The 26358-nt window shown below is 37.0% G+C and overlaps 1 protein-coding gene across 4 annotated transcripts in view; it reads left to right on the top strand.

Annotated features, from left to right (window-relative positions):
- Window positions 1-26358, top strand: part of CACNB2 (calcium voltage-gated channel auxiliary subunit beta 2) — a 224748-nt gene that overhangs the window by 171203 nt on the left and 27187 nt on the right. For all 4 annotated transcript variants that reach the window (XM_030446526.1, XM_030446527.1, XM_008492698.2 and 1 more), the window contains 3 exons: window positions 16848-16970; window positions 20855-20991; window positions 22761-22837. In XM_030446526.1, the coding sequence (XP_030302386.1) occupies window positions 16848-16970; window positions 20855-20991; window positions 22761-22837 (337 nt within the window). The remainder of the gene's footprint in view (window positions 1-16847; window positions 16971-20854; window positions 20992-22760; window positions 22838-26358) is intronic.

Genomic DNA, 26358 nt, shown 5'->3' with positions numbered 1-26358 from the left:
ACAGTATGTTCTTGTAAGGTTTCTTATAACACAGGGCAGAGAAATACTCTCCAAACTTTTTCAGACTGTTACCTTTTGTCAAGTTTGATATTTAATTTGATGTTTAAGATAATAGATGTAGTTTGTGAACCCTGGATCCTTTTTCATACTGACTTTTTCATACTGTCAAGGCTGTCATGTTACTGTATTATCATCAAAACAAAGTTCTCCAGTACTACACTCAAATGCTCCTTTTCTGTGACTTTGACTGCAAATTGCAGGTGACGTGTGTTACTTAGTTGCACTGTTTAAACTTTTTTTGCTTTTTCCTGCTCACCTATTGTCACAAAACTTAAGAGGACTTACTATGTGTAGATTTCTACTCTATCAGATTTGGAAATTTACTGAGTGAATAGGTCATGGTGGGATGGCTGCACAGGTGAGCACCATAGCACAGTCATACACAGCCTCTGTGTAGTAGATGTTGGGAGCCTTATTCCCTTGGACACCCAGTGTAAGACTCAGAAACACTTTTTCTTTGGCTTCCCATAATTCTAGTGCTTCTGAATGTCAGAAGCAAATAAAAATACGATTTTTAAAACAAAGTCCAATATGAAAACAATACTCTTTTATTCCTTCTGAATTCTGAAATGGATGATTTCCTGTGTAGGAAAACAAAAGAGGTGTGAGTAAATAATACTGGTGCTGATAAATCAGACGGATATTTATGAGAACATTGAGTTGCATGGCCAGAACACATTATACTGAGTTGGAATGCAAAAAAGGGGGGATAAAACTGTTACTTTCAACCTAAACTCTGTTTATACCTTTTGTCTTTGATTTGTTCTATAAAAAGAGAATAAATACAGGGAATCAATTTACAGCTGCAGCTGATGAGAAAAGTTACATGGTGTTTTGTTTTGTATCTCCAGTCACAAATGTGCAAACAAATGGCAACCATAGGATTTATACTGGGAATAGTTTTTTTCTTAGTTTAATGTAACAGAAAGCCCCAGATTGACTGATAGAGTGGCAAACTTGCTGCCTAACTAGCAGTTGCTTCTGGCCCTGGGAGCACAGCCAGGAAGGATGGGGAGCATGGCATGCTTACCGTGCTTCTGTAAGTTGCTACATGACATACTACAGTGATACTTCTCTGCAGGTTGCTCCCTATGTATCCCTGGATTAATGCTGTCTCTTCAGCATTAATCTGATCCTTTTCCTTGCAGGTTTGGGGATGTTGGCCTCTGCTTTCCAGGTCAAGTGTGTATACCACCAAGGCATGCATCCTCCCACACCTGTCAGCCTGTGTAGCAGCCTCTGTGCTGTACTTCACCTTCAGCCAACTTCAGTGCTGATGATTCATGTGTTACTTCTACAATCACAAAAGATGCCCAAGTGCTATGTTGTCTTCCCTGTCCTTCTTTGCTGTTTTCCCAGATGTTCACATAAACTGTAATTGGTTCTGCAGCTTTCCTCCTTACAGTTTTTTTTTTCCCAAAATAAAGTACTCTGGGGTTATTACAGCACAGTCAGAAGTACTTTTTGGTGTAGAATGAACTGGAGTGATCTACATCCTCTGGAGGCATGTTTAAATACATCTAGAGCCTTGTGTTTGACTGTTGAGGCAGGACATCACTGTTTCTCTCTACTCAGTTTTCTACAGTAGACAAAGCTTTCGTATATTAAAGTGTTAATAGTTAATATTGCAGTGAAATGAGGCAACCAGGTGCCACTAATTGCCAGGTAGTGGGCATGAGCTTGTGTTAAACCCACTTGTGCCTCATTAGGGTGGGCCCCCACTGTGCATGAGCAGGATTAGGGGGCCAATAAAAGGTGAGGCTTGAAGCACAGGCTCAGCTCACTCCTGAGCACATCTGCAGAGAGGTCAGTTGCTCTTGGAGCAATAGCACCGACCCAGGCTAGTCAACCCTGAGGGCTATAGACTCAGAGCACTATTTGTGAGTTTCTGCTGGAACATCTGGTTGGACCTTGGAGCTTTGTACCCTAAGAGAGGTTCATCTTGCAGCAAATACTTTTTTGTATCTGTGAAAAAGCTTAGTGCCATTGAGGTCATCCAGAACCCTTCATGAGGTCCCCTCTTTTCCATATCTCTCCAAGCTCCCATACTACCTAGAAGCTAAGTCTCTCTGTCAGTAAAGTAGTTTGTAGCATCTCATGATGTGGCTTGTCTGAATATCCAGGTGTTTGGCTTGTGTACTTTCTTGTTCCTCCCCAGAAGATGATGTAACAGATTCACTACCCAAGATACCTGAGTTCCATCTCCTTCCATCTCTCCTGAGTCTATATTCAATAGTTTACCCACTGCAGTTAGCACTTTCAACATCTGTACTGAGCAGTAGCTGCAGCAAATAGGCCTCATTCAGCTCTTGTAGGATCAATCTGCCTTCACACCAGGTCTTGCCTATTATTTCTGGAGAGGCAGTTCCTTTGCCTTGGTCCTCACTTGTTCCTTTTACCACAATAACTTGCTGAAATCTGAACCTGAATTCTGCTCAAAACTCCCTAAACACCCTAACAGTAGCATGGAAAACTTCATTAACTTGAAAAAACTTGAAATGAGCAAGGTGACTTCTGCCCTGAGTAGGGTTGGTCTTTTCTTTAAGGCTTGTTTTCTGGCCAACAACTTTGTAACTTTTTAAATTGAAATAAACCCCATCTTGCCTCTTTTAGTATCCAAGAAAAAATATTTACTTTTGTCCCTCTGGGTTGTCTTTTTTCATGCTTCTCCCTGTGTCTGTGTATGGCCATTGTGAGCTGAATCTAAATGCTTTTATGAATTTTAATACATAGAACTCAGATGTCACTTTGATAAACACATGAGAAGTTCATAGAGTACTGGAAAAGGATAATAACTCACCAATACATATGTATGTAGAACCTATCTGATTTTTTTGGTGACAAAAAGTAGGTAAAAATTAATTCATAGCAAGATCTCTGTTTATAGAAACAGTAGGATGAGACATGCCAGAGAGAAGAGATGAGTTGTGCTGGTGACTACGTGAATCCAACATATTTAAGCAAGCAAGTAGCAAAACAGAGAAGGGATCTTTTGGGCCTTAGTCATCCTCCATGGGGTAGTGCCTTTCACACATATATGACAGTCACTTCTCATTGTGATCCAGTCCTTAAATCCTGTCATTAGGACAAGCATCAAGTCAGTTAAACATCTTGTTCTTACTGAGTCGAGTGTTGTCTGGTCAACTGCAGCTTCCCTGACAAAATTGTAGTTTCATTTGAAACATTCTTCTGGTTAGAAAGACAGTTTCAAAGTCTTTCTGCTTTCTTCCACAGTTGTTTTAGTTTCCTCCAGTTCAGTAACATTTGTAAATTAAAGAAGCGCATTCTGTATGTCATCATCCAAATACTGTATGGAAACACCTAATAGTAATGGACAAGGAATACAAAGCTGCACAAAATTAATTAATTCATCCTCCATATTTGCTAGCAATAGTTATTGCTTATCAAATCCTTTATGCCAGTCCCCTTATTTCAGCAATACTTTTGAGCTTGCCAATGAGGTTGTCAGAAAAAAAAATTTCAAAGCCTCAGTCCAGCAGAGAGAGTGTTCTCTGCTGTCTGTATTCTCCTATAGAAAGAAATTAAGGCCATGTAATGCATTCTGTTACAGAGGTTTTCCTTGTCAAATTCTGCTTTCTCTGCATAAGATTTTTATTTTAGTTATGTTTTCTTCTAGAAACTCAAGTTAGGTTGATCGCTTTTCCATTTGTTCTGCTCACTTTTCCCCACTCAAAGATAGAGCAAAATATGCTATAGCTGGAGTTTGATTAAACTTTTTAAAAAGTTTAACAACATTTTAAAAAGTGAAGGTTCAACAAAATATGAATGATATTTCTAATTTGTCTGGAATATTGAAGTTCAGATTTTTTCTTTGGGTGAGAGAGCTCTTGATATGATTTTTTATATTAATATACAATAAAAGCAGGGGGGAATATTTTAAATATTGCTAACTAATTATAATACTTTTATACTGATTCTTCACTATTTCTTGGTCCTACCACATTCATATTAGTTTACTCTTTAGTATTCTTCCCTAAGTTTCAGGTTATGTACTCTCTTTTCATATAGGTTAGTTCGTGCTTGTGCCCTTAATATTGTTTCACTCAGGACCTGTCACTTTCCTGAACTAATTTCTAACTTGAGAACTGCTTCCCACAGGAAGCAGTTATACTTGAGAATACACTGAAAGTATATTGAAATCTGCTTTCCCAGAGACCATTGCATTTATTCTCCTGTTGACACTCTTCCCTCACTTTTGGTGATTTTTTTCCATTTTGTGAGGGCTTGTTTCTTTCCACAGGTTCTACCAATTGATTAGAAACAAACCTATTAGAGACCCTCTTATTTTGTTTTCCCTTCTTGTTTCTAGAACATTCAAAGGTGTTACTCTGACCGTGTTTGGCTCCATTCTCAGTACCTACCTGCTGTCTGTGGATAAAACAACTGTGCATAGATAGGAAGCTGTGTATTGCCTTGCTCAAGTTGATTCCCTGATAAGACTGAGCATGGGATGCTCCACTTGCTTTGGTTCACCCTAAAGGACCGTGAACCTACATAACCCCAGAAAATTCAGTCCACTGAGCTGAAGAAAATGGAGTAAATTAAAAATGTCTAGAAAGCCAAATTAGAATTCTTGTGGCTCTTTTGCCTTTTTATGCCATCCCTTTTCCTTACAAAGATGAAATTTATGGAATCCCGTGTCACTTTATTTCATGCTTTTGTAATAACTCTTGCTTCGTAGAACCCAGAATTAAGCCTTAACACTTTTACAGCTATAATAAGAGAGGGTTTTATTGCCAGCTAGTGTTTCATCTGCTGGCTAGATGACTAGCTGTGCACCAGCTGTATAATATATTATGTAAGGATATCATCATCACAGCACTCCACTCTTGCATCTCATACACCCACCAGGAAACCTGTTTTATCTTGTGCTCCAAGCAAGGTATCCAAATGAGATAGCTTTAAAAAAGTAAATAAGAATATTAGGAAATACTGAATTGAAATAATTTTGTTTCTAGTGCTTTACTATGAGAGAGCAGTTTTGGACTGGGTCAGAATGAGAACTCTCATAAATCTTAAGGGCACAATTATGGGCTGCTCTTGGCATTGCTAATAGAAAAAATAGCCCAAAGCTTTCTTTTAGCCATTCATATGTTACTTGTACCCTGCTTGCTTCTGCCTGGTTCCTGGCTTATGTTAGAACAGCTCAAGTGCTGTGCTAACTTAATTCTAATCTTTGGGGGATTTTTCTTGCGAAAAAGGAATCTCCAGAACATATGGGCAAGGCCATGACTCTGACAGGGCAGAATAATTGCAGTGCAACAGCTGCTCTACTGGTGCTAAATGTTCCAGGAAAGGTTGTTCATGCAAATAGAAAGGGAGGAGGTAATAACTTACTGGTCTCCCAGATGTGCATTGCCACAGTGAGGGCCAGGCTGAAGACCCAAGATGAGCATTTTGCAAAAAGAGGATTGCAATAATTACAGGAGGATTATAATAGGAAAAGGTAGTGATGTAGAATTCATCTTTTGTTTGTCATATGTTTCATATCAGCTTTGGGTTAATTTATTTTTTAAAAATACTGAAAAATTTCAGATAAAACTACATTTTTCATATTATCTCATTTCCAAATCTCACAGTTGTTCTGCTTTCAGCAAACATTGGAGAAGAGCATAGCCACAGTGTGCCTCAACTCTAGTGCAATTGCTCTTATGGAATTTGCAGTCTTTTAATTCTGTAATTGAAGCTGCAGCAAGTTTTTGGCAGTGGGTATAAAGATCTGAGTTGTACTGATGGTTTATGAAAATGTCAGAGTGACACTAAAAAAGTCTTACTTAATGGATCTTTCCGTTGTCTATGTTATGTAAACATAGAAAGTTGCACATGCACACATACACAAAAAATCAAGTTAAAAAATACTAAGTAAGCAATATCAGTGACTCCAAAGATAGAAAATTAAAGATGTAAGGTGATACGTGCTAGCTTAACTTTTCTTGTCATGCAGATATGTAATTCTGTAGTTTCTACTATATAATCAAGCAGCTGATGACTACTCTGGTTATCCTATCTTGTTCTCTCTCTTGTTATGGCCTAGTGTTGTATTTATTGCATATTAAGAAGATAGAAGTCTCTAATGATTACTCGGTTTTGTGGGGCCTTATGCAGAAGCTTCTGAATGCTTCTGATGTGTCTTCACAGCATTGCAGCTGGAAAGCTAAGTCACAGGTTGAGATCTTAATTTGCTATTAATTTTGAGTGAAAAATTTATGAAACTTTTCATTTGTGTCACTGAGCAGTGGGTAGGATTTGGCAAGGCTGAAAAAATAGGGATCAATGCTTTATTCCCCTACTTGGAGGAGAAAGAGAGGCAATAGGTGTTTTATGCATTTTAAAAGAGATAAATCATCCCTTAGAGACCATTTATCTCTTGAATTAGCTAAGCCTCACTCTGTGCTGGCAAAAAACAAAACAAAACAAAACAAAAAAAAACAAGCAGAAGAGTATAGGATACTATAGAGACCTTCTTGTGTTTAATACATCAGCAAGTAAGATATAGTGCTGAGGTGGTAGAGAATATATGATTATATTTTAAAATTGTATAAATACAGTGTCTAGGAACATGGTTTAGCAGTGGGCTGGTAGAGCCCACCTGATTAGTAGAATCAGGTAAAAGTTGGACTGCATGATCTTACAGGTCTTTAACAACCTGAATGATTATGATTCTACGATTGAGTTAATGGTTGTACTACATAGTGAGGGCTAAGTTAAAACATCACCACTGTTCTCCTAGCCTGTAGGTATCTCCATTTTAACATCTTCTAATTCTGGGGCATTTAACTTTCATCTTTTGTAAGTGTTCTATCATGTGGCAGGGGCAGAAGCATTGAGTCAGCTGTAGTGTTTACTGGGTACTGACATAACTTCTCAGTTTTTGTTCAGCTTTTTAGTTAAGAGCTAATATTTGACTTTTCAAACTCAAAAATATCATCCTTGGAACATATATTGATATTAACTTCTGGAAATAGAGCAGTCTAGCTACAAAACGTATGTCCAATAAAGGAAGACGTTTTCCGCATAGTTTCTTGAAAAACACATGCTTAATATGTTATGCAAAAGTGAAACATTTTAAGAACATTAACCTTTGGCTTTAGCATAGAGACTTTCTGATCAAATTGGAAAAATGAAGTGCAAAATTATTTAAGTACTGGAACTAGCAATACAAATTACAGGCATTGTACTGAATTAAGACTAATTATATATATATTATATAAATAATATATATAATGCTATACCTCTTTTTCAGAAGCTTTGGATAATTGTATCTTCATTTTTAACCAATCACTGCATTGCTCAGTTATTACTTTAGCTTGCTGTTTCACAGATTTATGCTTTTCCCCAGGAGTTTTTGTCTATGAATAACCTGAAAATGTTACTGCCAGATCTTTTCTCGTTGCAAACTTCAGTTTAGCCAAAAAGCTAAGATTTACTAAAATGCTGTCTCATAAGCTTAAAATGTCTCATAAGCATAAAATGTCCTCACTTGTGACATTGACAAAAAGAACTTGAAATCCCTGCACAGTATTTTTATTGCAAATGACAGTTTTCATCTACTGGCTTTTGCTGCCAGAATAAGCATGTTTTCAGAAAGAACAAACAGACTTCTTCAGCTGTGCCTGGTTCCAGTTGTTCCCATTAGCTCCCCAAGTGGGTGGTGCCGAAGAGCCATCTCTCTGGCACACTTGCCTGCAGACAACACACAGCCAGGGATGAGTTTTAGGTGTTATGCTCCAATAAAAAAAAAGACCCTGCTTAAATGAGAAAGCTCTGTGTGCGTCACTAAAGCTATTTCAGTCTTTGCTGCCTCCTGAGCTGAATGTAAACCGACATTGGTGACTCTCTATTCAGATAGGATTTCGTAAAAGGAAATAGGAAGCATGACTTTCAAGCTGTGTGTGAAGAGGAGCTAAAATAGTAACAAAAGGATCTCTAGAGAGTATGAGACAACGAAAAAAATTCTCTTAAGCCTACCTGTTATTAACAAAAAAAGAGGTCTGACAGACTCTTTTACCAGCTGGATGTGTTAAATTTTCCTTCTTTACCATTGAGAGCAGGCATTGCAGTAGCCAGGGATACCAAGTACCTGGATCTTTAATAGCTGAATTTCTGTGTAATGACCCTTAAACATGCTTAGGGAGTCCAAGAGGAAGGTTGACCAAGGTGTTGGCTTGTGGAATTGGGGTTTCTCCTCATTGGTCACTCTAGTGGGAGGTTGCATGTTGATGTTAGACTCTGGAGTGCAGTGGATGCAGTGTTCCCCAGGCAAGAAATTGGTGAGGCAGCCCTTTGCAAGAGAGCAGTGCAAGCACTCATAGTAATAGATGTGCATAGTTCATATTGCCTTGCTTTTGGAAATAGATGATAAAATATACTGAAATCAAATTACTGACTCGGGCACTGAGAAATTACAAAGTATGGCTCCAGAACTACATGTTCTGGCTGACCGCTTGTCTTCCAAATCCCTCAGGAGAGATCCATGCTATCAAAAGCCTTAATAATTCAGAGCAGTTTGAATTTCATTGCACCATTGTACTCAAGTGGCTGCCTATTAGCTACATTTTTATTGTGTTTTTCTCTCCCACTGTGCTTTTGTTTTTCAGCTCCTTTGCTTTGTTGGAAGTGCTGATTACAGCAGCTTGCGCAGACAAGCACTACCACAAGACTTGAGCCTCAGGCATTAGATGCTTATGGGGGCAGTCCTATCTGCTGTAGGAAGGTAGTACAATTGCTGCCTTAAGTTAAAATTGTATATGCCACACACACACAAAACCCCAAACCTAGTAGTTAAAAAAACCTCCTTTCTATATCACTTACAACTAAGACTGAAAATTGGCTATTTCCACTTAGAATACCAATTCATTTTCCTGGTAGTGGTGCATAACATCCAGTACTTGTTGTCCATTGTATTTTTATGTATGTCACTTACAGATAAATGAGCAAACAATAGTTTCTGTTTGGATTTTTTCCAAGGGGGTGATCAAATACTGAAATAGGATGCCCAGAGAGGTTGTGGTGTCTGTCCTTGGAGGTGCACCTGGGCATGGGCCTGAGCAGTCTGATCTAACTAGACCTGCTTTGGGCAGGGCTTGGACTAGGTGACACCAGAGGTTCCTTCCAACCTCAATTATTCTGTCATTCTTTCTTGCAGCCAGACTTGTTTGATACATACACCCACACCAATAAAAGAAGGCCAAATCCTTGCTGGGAAGTCATCTTATTGATTGCTACTTATAGTAAAAGCAGGTATACACTGATTTTCTGCTGGGACATCCATGAGCTGTTGTTTCCTTAGCAATAAGATTACTGAGTAGATGCTGTTTTAAGAGACAGGACACTTACTTACTTGTAATGAAGCTGTACCAGTAATCAGCATTTAGGGTATAAATTTCCTAAGAATTGTTAGTGAACTCAGTTGGGTTTGATTTTTGTTTCTTAAGTTGTGTAAATTTGTGTACAAGATAGAAAAATATTAAAATGGGAAAGTTCCAAAGGTAGGCAGTGAAGCTGTCTAGAGCTGTCTAGAGCACAAGTCTTATGAGGAGCAGCTGAGGAAACTGGGATGGTTTAGTCTGGAGAAAAGGCTCAGGGAAGACATTACTGCTCCTTATAATTATCTGAATGGAAGCTGTAGTAAGATGGGTATTGATCTCTTCCACCAAGTAACAAGCAATAGAACAAGAAGTTGCCACAAGATGTGTCAAGGGAGGTTTAGATGGGATATTAGGAAAAATTTCTTCACTGAAAGGGTTGTCAGGCTGCACGGGGAAAAGGTTAAGTCAGCATCCCTGGAAGTATGTAAAAGTCCTGTAGATATGGTGCTTAGGGACATGGTTTAGAGATGGACTTGTCAGTGTGCTAAGTAAGTAGTTGGACTTGATGATCACAAGGTCCTTTCCAACCAAAACAGTTCTATGATTCTTCTGGGTTTTTTTTTGTTTGTTTTTCTACTCTTGATCTTCTTTTGTGACAGCACATACCTCACAACACTGTGTACTTTTAAAACAGTAATTAAAATCATGTAATCCTGTGGAATATCTATGTTTTAAACTGTTTTGCTTTATCTATTTTACTTTCAATCAATAGCAAGGTAAAATAAAGTGATGCATTTTAATATGATGGTTAAAGGGATATCACATTGCTATTTGTCTTTGTCCCTAGTGAGGTATTAATTTGGCTTATGACCCAAACACTATATATAGGGCTGCTCTGTGGAAACAGTGCAAAACATAGGTCATCGTTTGATATATTTACTCCATACGAAGATCACTAATAAAAAGTTCAGGAGTAGTATCAACTTTCTTCAGATGAAAAGATTTGTGGGGTGATTTAAATTTTCATGAATGCAAAGTGTTTCTAGAGACAAACATTATACAAGAGAAAAACAATTCCTTGCTTTCAGGATAAGGTTACAGGCATCTGTGAAAAGTGGATATGATGAAGGATGTGTAGCATTATGTATCAACAGTGGGGGAGGAGACTTGCTTTGAGACATATTTTCTGAGCTTTAACACAGTGCCAGCTTCGACAGCATTTTGTCAAAATGATAACTCAAGTCATTTTCTGAGTCAGCTCTTGACTTAGCTGACATTGCCGTCATAAACGATGCGTTCAGATCAGCATTCTGGTTTCATTTAAACTGATGGAAGGCCCAGCCAGCAACAAAGAACTATGTGGCCACTCACTCACTTCTGCCTCTGACTGTGGGATGGGGAGAAGAAAATATAAAAGCTCATGGGCTGAGGTAAACACTGGGAGGGTTCACTCACCAATTATGGTCACTGGCAAAACAGACTTACTTAGGGGAAAAAATAAATTCAAATTATCATCAATCAAATCACAGCAGGACAAAGAGAAAACAAAACCAGACCTTTAAAAACATACGTTACCCCATCCCCTTCCTTCTTTCAGGCCCAAATTACTTTGCTCCCTGTTTCTCTACCTTTTCCCCTTTCAATGGCACAAGGAGACAGGGAATGGAGTTTATGGTCAGTTCATCACATGTTGTTTTCTACCACTCCTCTCTCCTCCGGTGAGGACTCCTGATACTCTTTCCCTACTCCAACATGGGGTCCATCCCATGTGAGAAAATCCTTCACAGCCCCCTCTGACATGAGTCCCTCCCTTGAGGTGCAGTCCTTCAGGAACAGACTGCTCCAGTGTGGGCTGCCTGCAGAGTCATGGCCTGCTTTGGAAAGTTGCCTCCCCTGGCATCAGGGCTTCCACAACTGCAGGACCACATCTGCTCCCCTGTGGACCTTTACAGTCTGAAGATCCAGATCTGCTTCTTCTAAGGCTGCAAGAGACAGCCTGCCATCTGACCACGAGCTACAGAGGAACCTCTGCTCTGGAATGTCCCTCCCCTCATTTCTAACTGATCTGCATGTCTCTGATCAGATATTGCTCTCATCGCTTCCCCCTTTCCCCCTCCCCCATCCCCCCCCTTTCCCCCCCTTCCCCCCCTTTCCCTTCATTTATCTATTTCCTTTTACCCTTCTTAAATATTTTGATCACCAAGGCATTATCACCATTGCTGATGGGCTCAGCCTTGCAAGAGGTGAGTCCAGCTTTGGAGATGGTGTCCAGCTTTGGAGATGGGGAAGCTTCCATCTGCTTCTCACCAAAGCTCTTCCAAACTTATTCAGCACAATGTCATGCACCTCTCCCTCCCATGGGAGTGTTGTAATACAGTGAAAAATGAGATGGATCAGAGACTCTAGAGCCTCATCATATACTGCTGAAGAACATAAAGGTAGCCTTAAGCCTTGCTTGTATTTCTGTAGCTCTAGAGATATTGCTTTTCATATGACAGCCTCAGAGCCTCAGGTGTAAATGGTTTGAAGAATGCTGTGATCTGTTTTTCTGCTATGTTACGGTAATGGATGGGGAATAGAGATACCTCAGTTTTCAAGCAACATTCCCAAAATTAGTGGCCGTGAGGGAGATGACCTGTTCTGTGAACAAATTCTGTGTCTGAAAATTTGTCTTCTTGGCTGGAATCCCCAGAGGCTGCATCTGCTGGGCTTATGGCACAGCATAAAACATCTGAAATGATTCATTGGAAAAAAAAGGTCTTATCATGTTTTTAGGATGTTACTAGAAAACAGATTGTATTATTTTGCTGTATTATTGTGTGAAATATTTCTTGAATGCATATTCAGCCAAGCAGGTGCAAAATCGTTCAAATGAGCAAAGTGACTGAGACTGATAAAATGTGCAGGTGTTCATGTATGTGTTGAACACAAGTTACTCATAACACAAGAGTGAGGGATTATAAGTAACAGAGGATAATAATACTGAAATAGTATTGACTTAGTATTGAGTGAAGATGTAAAGTGAGTATAACTTGTAACCTATGACCAAAACTAAGAAGGGAGATCTAAATGGAAAAAAGAGAAAATTAAGTAAGGTCTCGGTAGTGCAACTTTAGTTTATATTTGTTACCAAAGGTCTACAGCCAATGCTGGTTTAACAGTTGGTGGCTATGTTTTCTTTGATTTATATTCTCAGCTAGAATCAGATGCTGAAATTGTTTGATTGAGAATTTCACTTCAGAGTGTATTCTCTGCTGCCCCATTGGTACAGATGGTGGTAATGTTCATGGTTTGGTTATAGGTCTCCTTGTGAAGTTATTTGATCTGTTGAATGTTGTATTTTCACAGGGGGGAAAAAGAAAAAAAAGGTGGAAATGCTCATTCTAAAAATAAGTCAACTTTTTCAAGCTACATTGTTTCTCTTGAGAGAGATGAAATGTTAAACTGTTTAACATCTGGGAGTGTCTTATCCTTGTAGTCCAGCCTTCGGATTAACTGATTACTAAACTGCTCTCACATTTTCATGGAGATTTAGAGAAAGAACAGAAAATGCTTAACTGTTCTGACCCAGTGTAATTTTAGAACTCTAGACTATATAGAACTGTAGACTATATAAGAAAATGCTTGATATATTTAAAAATATATATGTGTATGTGTTAAGACAAAAAAAATTTTACGTAATTACAGGCCCTAATTACGTAACAACTCAATTTTTTTAGCTCAGACAATGTAGTTCAAGACAGTAAAAAGTAGTTAATTTTACAGTTCTATGACACTTTCAGAATTATTTGTTTAAGTGAAAAGGCTAGCATTTAACTCTTATAAATTAATTGGTTTAAAATATTCAATTAGATGACTTATTGTTGTCTAATCCCATGGTAATTCAGTCTCTGTTTCTGGCAGTATGATAAGTGTCTAAAATGGGACATACGGTTTCTGAGAATATCTACAGAGTGTTCTGCTCTGTTTTTCTACTCAGTTTTTGTATTAATTTTTTGAAAACAGAAAATTACAGAGGATTTCTTACCTGCTTCTTTTCTTTTATGTTAAGATAGTTCTGGAGTTCTTTTTTTCTTGAGTAGTCAGGTGTTTCCCTCTAATCAGAAATTTTAGATCACTTGTAATTATGTCAAGGACATTAATTTGCTGAAGATGTCTGTTCATTGCAATGCAGCAGAGATGTTAAAGTCTTCAGTCAACCTGAAGCCTTTCATCCACTGATACTGTTAAGAGTAAGTCACACTACTCTATTGAGTATTTTTTGGACACTCGCTAGAGGGTATGGCAAATGTGAGAATGGATAGGCAAGCTTATTAACCTCCCTATCAGTATTTGGCAAAGATTTGTCCTTAATATTTCCATTGTTGTTCTGAGATACATTTCTACAATGAAGGCTTACTATGCATTACAAAAAAAAAATCATCTTAATAACAATGAATGGTTTATTCCTTCTGTACTCCTTAATGATGAAGCATTATTTAGGAGAATTGAAAATTCAATGCTTAGTCATATCTGTATTTTCAGTACTGAAATGAGTAATTGCATAGAAAGCATCAACTCTGTTACTCTGTAATTTTAAATTCAGGAAGATTGTGAGTTTTAAAATTAATATTAAACCCCAGTAATTTGCTATATTTTATTTTTAAGGGAGATAATGAATTCGGTACCTGTGTGACTACTAATTTGGTACTGAATTTGGTACCTGTGTGAATTTTTTTCCTTGTGGCATGCCAAGTTCTCTAATAGTTTCTTGTCTTTTTTGTGAAGTAACTGAGTGCTAATAACAACTGAAAGTATTTTAGAGAAGCTGAATAAGATGGAAATTTGAACTGCTAGGAAGTGTATGCATAAATACGTAAATGCACAGGTAAAGACAACCAGGCTGAAAAAGAAAAAACTGGTGTGAGAAAACAGAATCAGTAAGATACTACTTTTAGGCAGTATGATGGGGATATGGGGAAAAATCATAGCCAGGTTTTTCAACCTTTACATATATTCAGCTATATTTAATTCCTTAGTCTGTCACAGGCCTTCCAGTTGAAATTAGTGGCTGTATAAATGATACCAGTTTCAGTCATTAGAGTCCTTCTATTCAACCTTTCTTAAGATCTTTTCCACTAATTCTGGAAGAAAAAACAGATCGAATAGTGTAGCATCTTTTTTTTCCCAATAATTTTGTGAAAATGTCACTGTACATATACATCTATGAATCCAGAATACCACATAAACATGTAGCCCATTCTGCAGCCCCTTTCCAAAATTTATTCCTGCTAAAGCTGCATGTTTCACTTCACACAGAGATTCCCTTGACCCCACTGTTATGAAAAATCTCATTGTTACTCTGTCTAAATTAAAAATCCTTCATAGAATATGCACTTAGATGTAAAATATTTGTTGTCGTTCATTCAAATACAGGCCTACTTAAGGAGCTTGAAATCTGCTTCATTGGAACCCTGTGGCTTTTACAGCACATTAGACCTAAATTAAGCAGCAGGAAACCTTCTCTCCCTTAATTTCCAACTGTCGTTTCCAGGTTAGGTGTCATGATATTGTCTTTAGAATTATTTTATCATGTATTTTAATGTGGCAGACTTCTTTCCTCTAGCACTATGCAGTTGTTCAGAGTAATTCTGGGTTGAAAAGGCAAGATTTTTGGTAATGAGAAAAATGCAGCACAATTTTTGGTTTCTGGTATTCAGGTTTCCTGTCATGAAATAGCAGAGGCATTTTCGTGTCCTCTTTTTGGAGAATAAATGGAAGCAATTCCTTACATAGGAAATGAATTATTTTTTTATATTATTTTCATCTCAGCAAAATGCCATATTTTTAGCTGAAGTGATGATGGAAACAGACTAAAAGCTAGAACTGCTGTCTAGCAGAAATTTTAGTCTATTTTAAGATGGAAGGTTGTGTCACACCTTCCTCAATCAGTTGTAAGTACCTCTGAGACTCAGTATGAGGTTTTTAAAAATATTTTCTACCTGTAATGTATAGGGACTTCAGACTGGATCATAAGACCACTGTGGAGGATTTTGGGATGGGCTAAACGTTTAGCCTGCTGTAGGACAATGGTGGTTCCCAGGTATTTAATATTCTCTGGTGGGAGAATAGGGTGCTATTCGGTGTAAAACGAGACAGAATAAAGGTTGTTCTGGTTGTACCTCTGAAAGCAGAGGGCCCTCTGTAGATACAGCCTGGGTTGGGTTGGGCTGGGTGGCAGCTTTTACTCCCTGCTTAACTCCCAGAATGGAGATCAGCACTGGTGGGGCTTGGAAGGAGAAGCTGTACAGGAGGCTCTGGTCTAGAGAGAGCACCGACTCTCCCTGCAGCTGTTTCTTGGAAACAAAACTTGTAAAAATCCTGGTATTCTCTGGTATCACAGCTGGTGTAGGTTTTAGTATGGATTACTGGAACAAGCAAATCTATCTGTGGTTGGTGTTTGGTAGCAACCTGGGGACCTGAGGGCACATTACTATGCTCTCAGAATGCCCCTGCAGTAAGACTTACAGCTCAGGGGTCACTTGCAGCCATTGGCACCATTCCTCCCAGTTTCAGTGATTTCCCTGAAGGGGCTGGCACGTGGCTTCTCTATAGCAGGAGGGGGCTCTGGGCAAGTGCTGCAGAACAGGAAGCACATAGGGACTTTCAGCTCCACCAGAGAGGATGTACTTAACTTTTACATACATCCAGGGTTAGGTAACTGCTTAATGCCAGTGTTAAGATCACAGTTTTGAATATGAATACCTAAAAAGATGCCTCATTATTCTTCCACTCCTGGTATGATCAAGATACGTAGTGCAGCCAAACTAAAATAGGTTTGACCATATCCATGTTTGAATTTCATGTCTTTATCTTTAAATTGCTATAATTAAACTCTTCTTATTCTAAAAAAATTATATCCCTTTGTTCATTAGCAAATAATAGTAAACATTTACAATTTAAACTTCAGGTACTATGAACCTGAAATCTGATTCCCATGTGCTCATTCCCTTCTGAAATCAAGACCCAGTAATTGTTGTGAAGGCAGCATAAAACACTCCATGCCAGTTCAAAAAAACTTCTTTAAAATACACAAGCATAGCCACCACAGTATAGAACTGTGATTAGAAATCTCAGATAAATCTTAGCCAAAGATCTGCTGTGCAATGCTATTGGATCTAAACATAGTGTACAGATGGTGAGTTAATTTGCAAGTTCTAGCTACTGATTTGACTTTCTGCAAATTAATTTAGACCACTAGTAGCTAGGAAAAATCTTGTATTTTATAAAATGTGATGTGAAGTCTGGAGGTAAGTAAGTGTGATGCTTCATAATATTTTTCATAGATGTTTTGATTATTCTTTGCAATTTTTAAGGTTTTAACAGGACAACTTGCAAAATCATCCTCTGTGTGTATCTTTTTACATATGTATGTGTTTGCAAGAATATTCTTCATGCTGTTAATCTTTTGTCTTGCAGACCAAACCTGTTGCATTTGCAGTTCGGACAAATGTTGGGTACAGTGCAGCTCATGATGACGATGTTCCAGTCCCAGGCATGGCCATCTCATTTGAGGCTAAAGATTTTCTTCACGTTAAAGAAGTAAGTAAAACTAGAGGAGTAAGTACATCTCTCTTTAAGGGTCTATTTAAGTAACAGTTCTACAATTTCTTACCTTTAAGATAACACTTCACATATGAAGGTACTGTACAAATGCTGTATAAATAAGGTAACACTACAGAAATTATAGCTTCCAAGATGCACAAAGAAAATGTTGAAAAAGGGGCTTTGCATTTGCTGCATTGGCTAAAATTTTGTGTAATATGAAAACTTTCAAGTTTTACAGTATTGTTCTTTCTTCTCCTTGTGAGACAATCCAAAGCAAATAACTTGTTAAATTTCCCATACAAGCCTGCTACTCCCTTCTGAGTGAGCCCCTCATTTTATGAGATTTCCCAGCTTCTGGTCATATTTCATTGCGCTTTGTCAGAAAAACAGGTCATCTGGAAATGGAAATTTATAGTACAAGAACTAGAAATTTAGTTTAAGGAGAGAGCAACTTAGCCTAAAAGTTGAAAATATATGTCTGCTATTGCAGATGCCTCGCAAAAGTAAGAAACCTTCCTAATACACAGGTAGACATACAGGTAGACAGAGAGTAAAGAAATAACAGGGCTTTTAGTGCCTTCACACTCAATAAAGATCATAACTTTCTATATGTGCTAAACACACAAAAAAGGATAATTGGATTCAAACTGTATAGTGAAGAAAATATGTTTTCTAGCTGATGATAGTGTAAAAGAATTGCTCTGCTTTGTATTGTGACAAAAGTAGAGACAAATAGGCCCAGAGTGCTGACAAAAGAAAAACATCAGCATTCTCACTAGTCTGGAAGCACTGGAAAATACACCTCAGTTTGGTTAAATGATATTGTATAGTCATCCATTCCATCTGCATTTATGATAATCTCAGACTGTATCAAGTCTTTCCACTGTTTACACATGAACCAGAAACACAGTGCTAACAGATTTTCTGTTACAATTTACTAATTTTTCCTCACAGCACAACTTAGATACATATATAAGCATAGAAGGTAATAAGGAAGAATCCTGAACTGTCCTGAATCTCCAAAAAGCTCAGATCAGCTGAATTGTTATATTGTCTGTGTCTGCATGTAGCAATGAAGAATGAAAAAATAGATGAAAATGTTCTCTCAGCTTCAAGCGTAATAGAACAGACATTTTGCACCAACTGCCATTAAAAATACCTGGTTTTCCCCAAAGCTGTTAAGGAAAATTGGCTGTCTGCCAGTGCTAGGACAGAGCTGGGCTGTGGAAGGAACCCTGTGAAAGGACCAGGTGAACTGCTGAGATGGAGTGGTGGGAAGGGGCCTCATGGATTTAGATTTGAACTCCCTCATCCTGCATTTGGCAGCATGAAAGCTTGTCAGGAAGGTGCACTGAGTAGTGGTCCTTCACCCTACAGCCATGTCCTCCCAGTCCATCTTCTATGGACATGCCCTGCTCACTCACCAGTGCTCTGTATCCCACCAGATATATATCCCTTCAGTGTTTTGGTGCTTCCTATATAGTTAAAGCTGGGAGAACAAAATTTAATTATTTATGCATCTAAAATGTTTAAAAATGACCAACCTTATTTGACTGTAAATGCAGGGGGAGTTTTTTGGTTTTTTGCTTTTGGGTGGGGTTTTGTTTGGGGTTTTTGTTGCTTTTTGTTGTTGTTGTTTTTGTTGTGGTGGTGGTTTGTTTTGTTTTGTTTTGGGTTTTTTTGCATCTAACAGGTTGCTAGAAATAAAGAAATATGAGTTAGTCTCTGATAATATATGCCTGAATGGTAATGCCCTATTGGATCAATGCTGTTCTCTTCTAGTGTGTGAGGAGTGTTCTCCAGTTTGTACTGCTGCGAGAGTTTAAACAAGAAAAAACACAATTCAAAATATACATGGGCAAGGGTGAAAAGAAATGCAGTGACTGAGTATGAGGGAAATTTATTTCATTATTAGGTTACATTCATTAGAACTCAGTACATATAAAGATAAAGGCTTGCATCTTACATGAACAAACATCCAACTGCATCATAGTCATTCTTGAATCTTTTGGGGCTTTAAGGTATGGCCATAATTCTGCTTTTTGTTCAGTTCATACTTGTGCTTCCCTTTGCACACCAAGCACAGATGAATTACAGAGAATCACTCACCCAGCCAGCACCTAGACAGCTCGACACCTCCCTACCAAGATGTCCAAAGTTGCTTTATAAAATTAGAAACTATTATGTGTGTTATTACGTACTTATAAAACTCTTATCCTCTTTTTTTCATATGCTGAAACAGCATTTAGCTTTGAGATTTTCAGGAGTGAATTCTAAATGCTTTATTTTTTATGAAAATTTGGTATGCATAATAAAATTAATGTTTTGCATAGTCACCTGTTGTACTGTAGGACAGCATAAAAAAGTAGTGGCTGTTCAGATTTTAATTTAATGATGTTTTTAAGTATTTATCTCTTTGTTTTATCAAGTTAATGTTTCTACTTCTACAGACTTCAGTAATACCATAAAGCAGCTCCATAAAGTGGCAACCTTAGTTGGCCTAATTTCTAGTCTTCCTTCACCTATATTATCCTACAACATATAATAAATGCACATGCATATCTTTAGTTAGCATTTTGCAATTAAAGGTTATAATTTTAATAACAAGTTTCAGCCTAATACCTTTTTGAAAAATTTGTATTCCAGTTTAGGTCCCTATTTAACACTGTTATTCTTACTCATAGAGGCATCCCACTGCATGAATATATAGACCCCTAAATGTTTTATGAGCTCAAAATTGCATTTATTTTAATCCTTATTTTATGTTGCTGAATATCTCCAATTGGTTTCAAACATTGCAGCATTTCTATAGTAGCCAAAAAGAAAGTGCTGCAATTTCAGTTGTGCATCATTGATCCACCAATGTATTCTTTATGAAATTAATTTCTTTTTATGGGAGCCCACACATTTTATGTTTCAGTCCTGACTGTACGCTTATTAAAGCTACTTATTAAATGAATAAACATGCTCTGTAATAGCTAAATTCATAGCTTCAGATTCAAGAAGGCACCTTCTTGTTGGCTCTCCTTCAAGAGGGCCATTCAAGATGTTCTCTTAATGGTTTCATAAATAATCCAAATTACCTAAAATTCATACTTGACAGTAGTTATTCCCATGGAACTCCTTGAGTGTTGCATGTGGGATCATACATAACAGCTATCTAATCTCATCCAAAAAAGGTGAATAAATAATAAAGGAAAAATACAAAGTTACACTCTACAGGCCTCTGCAAAACAAATAAACAAAACCCCCTGTGTGTGCATGAATAAATATTACTGAATTAGAGCAGTTGTCATCTCATATTTCCTACAGCTGAAATTCAGTTAATTGCAGCATCTTGTGTATTTGTAGAATTGTATATTTTTTGGTCATCTGAAGATGCACGTTCCTTGTGGATCTGTATTTGAGATGTGGATCACATGGATTGGTGGTATTTCAGTAAAGCATATGTAAGCAGAAAGATGTAATTATATTTCAGAAGATTTTTAGTGAACACAGAGAGGGGAGTTTGGTAAGCAGTATTTTTTATTTTAAATAGAGAACTGATTATAATTTAATAATAATAAAGAAAAAGACTATTACAGAATTGTAAAAATTACTGCAGTGGGTAGGATCAGATCAGAAAAAATCTTGGGTGTCCACCAAGGGGAAACATCAAGGGAGAAGAAAAGCAGCTTTTGTGTATGAGGAGAAAAGACTGTGAAACAGAAAAAATAAAGATGGTGAAATGGGTGGAAGTAACAGCCAGGGAGAATCATGAAGTCTATGAAAGAAGGTTTCTGCTAAGCACTTACATTTTATTAGTTTGAGAGGTGTAATTATTTTAACATATTTATGACTATTACCATATTTTTTAATTTTTTTTGTTTAATCTTTAGAAATTTAATAATGACTGGTGGATAGGACGGTTGGTAAAAGAAGGCTGTGAAATAGGATTCATACCAAGCCCAGTCAAACTAGAAAACATGAGGCTGCAGCATGAACAAAAGGCAAAACAAGGAAAATTCTACTCCAGGTAATAACAATAAATCATTAAAAATAGTAGCACTGACTGTGACACAGTGTGGAAGTTAATGCTGTGTATGCTGTCATTCTTTTAACTTCTTTTAATCCACAGCTACATACATTTAAATCAATGGCATAATATTCATTTATGTAAAAAATATCATTGCCATTTGAGAGAAGTGGATTTTTAGACCATTAGTCTACAATATACAATAGCCTACAATGGTAATTATTCCATTTTTTTTCATAAAATATTTGCAAATATATACTGCAGTTAGTACATTTACCATGTACAAGCACAATTTTTTACTTAAAAATTCAGTCTCTTTAGCATTTGTTACTTGCTTTTCTGATCTCTCTATTTCTAAACACTTCTAAAGATGATTTTAGGAATTACATAAAACATTAAGATTCATTTATCTGTAAGTTTAAGACAGTACCTGTTAGTTAGCTCTTAGGGAAAAATTATTTGGGCTGTCAGATTCCTTGCAGTTTTCTTAAGAATACCACATTTTATGATGGAAATTATATGTCAGGTCATTTGTTGTCTCTGGCCACAGCCATCATTGCATGGAAAAAAAAAGATTTAATATCTAAATCTATTGACCAAAACTGCAGGGTGATAATAAAGTCATCTTTACTACAGAATTCTTAATCAGGTAGTTTTCCAGTAAACATTAACACATATGGAGGCAAATCCCACTTGCTTCCCTTTGGGTGTATAGGAAACATGTATTTCTAGTATGTCTAAGCAGGATGGAGCTGGAATTGAGAAAACTGGGAAGCCAGGAAGGCTTTCCTACTTCAGTAGGAAGGGCAGCATTGTTTGAAGAGCATGTCTATGCTTGGAGAAGGCCAGGATGCTGCAGTGTTCAGCTGTGCTTGCTGGCTGTGAAATACCTTTGCTATGGGTATGCTGTCCTCAGCAGGAGCACATCAGGTTTCTTGCTCCTCTCGAATGCTTCTGATACAGCTAAATCTGACCCAGTGATTCGGTCCCTTTCCAAATTGTAAAGCTTTCCATTCTCCAGAACTTCTCACAAGAGATAATACTGTAATGCACCAGAAATGCATTTACTTAGTGCTTATTAATATTTTAAGATGGAGTAAGTTGAAACTAGTACTATCACATGAATTACTTGAAGAGAGAAATAGTCTTTCATGCATTCTTTTCACTGCTGTTCTTGTTATGGCAGCAAAAATAAAATGACAAAAAATAATTTCATTTTCACAGCTTGGAGAGATTCTCAGAAAGCAGAACTTAACAAAATGCTAGACTGCTTTATTTTCATTTATGAGATTTTTTTTTTTTTTCTTCTGAAAGGTTACTTTGCATTGAAACAGCAGAGGAATTTGTGCTTTAATGATATTGAGAAGTGGTTATGCAAGAACACTATCAGTTGCATTAGGGAGCTATCAATAACCTTCTGTTAAAAGAAACAATCTCACTGGCTTAAGAACTGGTCTTAATAATGTTTAGTTCTGTTAATACTTATCAGTAGCCATATTAATAATTATATCACATTGCAATCATGAGGCAGTGAGAGCATATCCAGCAGAAGGAAGTTCCACAGCAGCACAAGGAGCTTGACTGATGTTTGCAGTTCCTCAGTCCTCAGGCTATACACACATTTTGTGCAAGACGTATATTTTATAATTCTGCCAGAAACACTGTTTGTCTTTCAGCTGACAGCTCATTTAGAAGGCAGGTAAAAAATAAACTAGATTAAGTACTGAGAAAACTATGAAGCTTCACACTTATTTGTTGCTTTACTCCAGTAAATCAGGAGGAAATTCTTCATCCAGTTTGGGTGACATCGTTCCTAGTTCCAGAAAATCGACGCCTCCATCATCTGGTGAGTAGGTCATGAACTTTTCAGTTTATTCTTGTTCCTTAAGCTTCCCAGGTACAAAGTTGGGAGGTTGCCTAGGCCTATAAGGCTGGTTTGGGTAGGTTTGAAGTAATGGAGTCAATGCCAGCAAGTTCAGTCCATGATAGTGCTGTTAACAATCCACAAAAATTCCCCCTTGGTTTTTGCCATGGTATTTTATAGCAGAGATTTAATAAAATGATGAGATTGTATTGCAGTAGAACAGGTAGAGGTTTGGCCTTGTGCAAGCACGCCTGCTGAGAAGTACCTTCTGGTAAAAGAGAAGAAGCAACAATAAGAATAAAAATTCCCAAATTATTTTTGCCAAAGCAATAAGAACAGCCCTATTTTATTATAACAGGAACTTTTAGTTTCACAGTTCTGATAATGATGGTATGCTTCACATAATTGTAGTGTACAGTATATTTTTTGCCTTTTGTGACAAACTTTTCAACTAATACTGTTTTGTATTTAGAGTATTAAAAGACAGATTTAACTTTAGATACCTTGGGTTCAAGAAGTATGAAGAAATACATGGTGAGTTGGAGGAGGAAAGTGGCATTAGCTCCTTGAAGAAAGCATGGCAAAAGATTACACACACACATACACACACACAAAATCTACTAAATTCAGCTGCTGCATTGCTGTATGTTTTATCTTCTCCTGAAAGAAAAAACTTTACAATTTGAATGTGCAAAATCAGAAAATAATCATGAATGTTGCTAATGCATTGTCTCCTGAGTTAGACGTATTTTCTAATCATATTAGTTTCTGTGGAGCTTGGTCTACAGAGCAGGCATCTTAAAATGATCCTGAAAATTTTAAAGTATTTACATGGACATTAGGAGAGAGCCAGAGGAATTTAGTTAAGTTAGGATAGTTAGGTAATAGCTTCATTTGATTAAATTAATTTAAAAATATATCTGTTTGTCTTGTGAAACATGTGAAACCATGTTTGGGTTTTTTTTAACAACAATTTTATTACAATTGCAGTCTGTTCATAAAAATTCCACTTAGGTTCCTTACCTCCCTTTAAAAAAATGTATTTTTAGCAGTTTTCTAAATCATCAAAAATCACTAGAGCATACCTTAATCTTTTCTTTTATGATGGCTTGCAACTGTTACAGCTTGCTTATACAGGTGACTGTATTTTTCCTGTAGCAAGTGTACATGGATATATGTTGTAATTACATAGAGCATCTGAAATGCTATATTTCTTTCATCCTAAAAACACTTGGACAGCAGAATATATGTAGTCTGCAGAATGTAGTGCAGAATGTAGCTACATTTAGAGGTAAGAGAATGGGCAGCAAACTTTTGTTACTAACTTACCATTTGCTATTGATGATTTAATTGTTATTGCACCGATTCATTTCTTCAGGTAGCAGTTTTCAGAAAATCTTTTTTCTGGAGAAAGAAGAAAATCTGGTTAAATTTATGTAGTCACTTTGAAGATTTGGAAAATATGTGTGAATAGTGCCTATTATCTTATTCTGTGATCTTAAGATTTCAAGTCTGCAGTATCTTTTTTTGCTTAAGATATGCCAAGAAGGGTAAAAGAGGAATAATTTGTGACTAACACAAAAATTAATATGACTTAAAAGTACAGTTCAATCATTATTCCAATTCCCCTCTTTTAGAAAGTGTAAGAAAGAAAAATATATAAATTATTTATTGGTTGAAGAGACTGTAACTGAGTATGTTCACTTCATTTTTTGACTTTGGTTTGAGCATTTTTCTTTCAGTATAAACTAGTTCCCCAAGAACAAACAACAACCAAGCAGCCAATAAACAAGATAAAGGACTAGTGGGAAAAAAAAATAAAATGAGGCTCATAGCCATTTCCATAATCAATATTATATTGATATAGCAATCAATTTACAGTCCTTGTGGACCACCAATCAGGATGACAATTATGGTAAAAATTACTTTGAAAAAAAAAACCCAATGAACTAAAGATAATTAACAGTAGGAGAGGTAGCCCAGAAGTGTTACGTTACATTACATAGTGTGAAGACTGAGGATGAAAACAGCAGACACTGGTCTTTGATTAATTTCTGCATTTCTTTTTCACTGGAAAAACCTAGCAATCCTCATTTTTCTTAACTGATTATTTTAGGTGAACATAGAAGTTCTAATATTCTGAGTGATTTATAGCATCTGTGCTGGCCCATATTCAAGAAAAAGATAATACCTTAGAATCATAGAATAGAATACCTTCTTTTTATGTGGATGGAATTAAATGTTATATTATTTCTGTGGTTGTTTTTAGGAGCAGGAGTGTAGGAACAGTCTGCGTGTGGATCTACTCATAGGTTTCCCAGGCAAGGCAGGCTCAAAAGCACAATTCTGTGATCAGGGAATTTCTTGCAACCTGGCATTAGATCTGTGGATAAGTCAAATGGGAAAATACACTTTACTCAAACAGAAGAGATGACTGTCCCAGGTGTCTCTTAAATCAGTAGCTACACAAAGGCTTGACAGAAGTATTTATTTGTTGCATAATTTAATAGCACATGCTGCTATATTGATGCCCCACTCATCATGCAGCTGAAATCAGGTCACTGAGATGGTTTCATAATAGTTTTCAGTGATTAATTATACATTTGGATAAAGTCAATGCAAACAGGACTGCTTACAGATCTATGTAGAGTTAGATTCAGTGTGACACAATGGCACAGCAAGGCAAGCAGGGGTTACCAGGGTATGACAAGAGGTGGGTAAGATCTGTAAACACAAGGGTGATGTTGTACAGTCACTTCTGTCTATGAACTTGCTGAAGACAAAATTGATATAGTAGTTTAAATCAAGAGTGAGCATTGTAAACAAGAAGGCATTTTGTTGTCTGGTTGGTTCATTTGGCTTTGTTTTATTTCAGATGTAGTTAGCATAATGCAGCTTTGCCTTTTGAAAAAGTATTTTGATTATTTTATCTTAAACTGTTGTGACTTACTTGCTAAACAGGGTAAATATTTTATATTTATGGTATAAGCATTGTGTGCTGAATGTTGTTTTGGGGTAGAAGTTGAACAGCAGTGGTTTGTTGTATTCGCTTCCATTTTGCCGTGCCTACATCCCACTCTTTACAACAGGATCCGGGTGTGTGAGACAAGCTGGGATCAATTTCCTCTCTTCTGAGACCCAGTCTTTTAGTTTTCACTACTAGAGGATCTGGTTTTGTTTTTTCTGATACATAAATCTTACTACCACTCTGCATTTTTAATTAAAATGGTTAAAAATCCCAATTGCAGTTAAATTCTGATATTATTTTACCAGTATCAGGCTGATTTTGTCTTCAGAAGTGGATTTTCTTTTGTTTCTTAATCTCCTATAGACATGCTAGTGACATCTCAAATTTCAGTTGATATTACACATTTTAAATTAGTGTTCATTCCTATAAAATTATTCAAATGTTGTTGGCCAAGTGCTATTGTTTAAATTGGTGAAGTGGTTCAGTTTTACACAAGAAAACTTGGCCACTGCTCTGTTTTGTAAAAGTAATTCTG

Source organism: Calypte anna, chromosome 2 (genome assembly GCF_003957555.1).
Source record: "Calypte anna isolate BGI_N300 chromosome 2, bCalAnn1_v1.p, whole genome shotgun sequence".
In the NCBI taxonomy this organism is placed as follows: Eukaryota; Metazoa; Chordata; class Aves; order Apodiformes; family Trochilidae; genus Calypte; species Calypte anna.
This window is presented reverse-complemented; position numbering and strand designations above follow the sequence as displayed.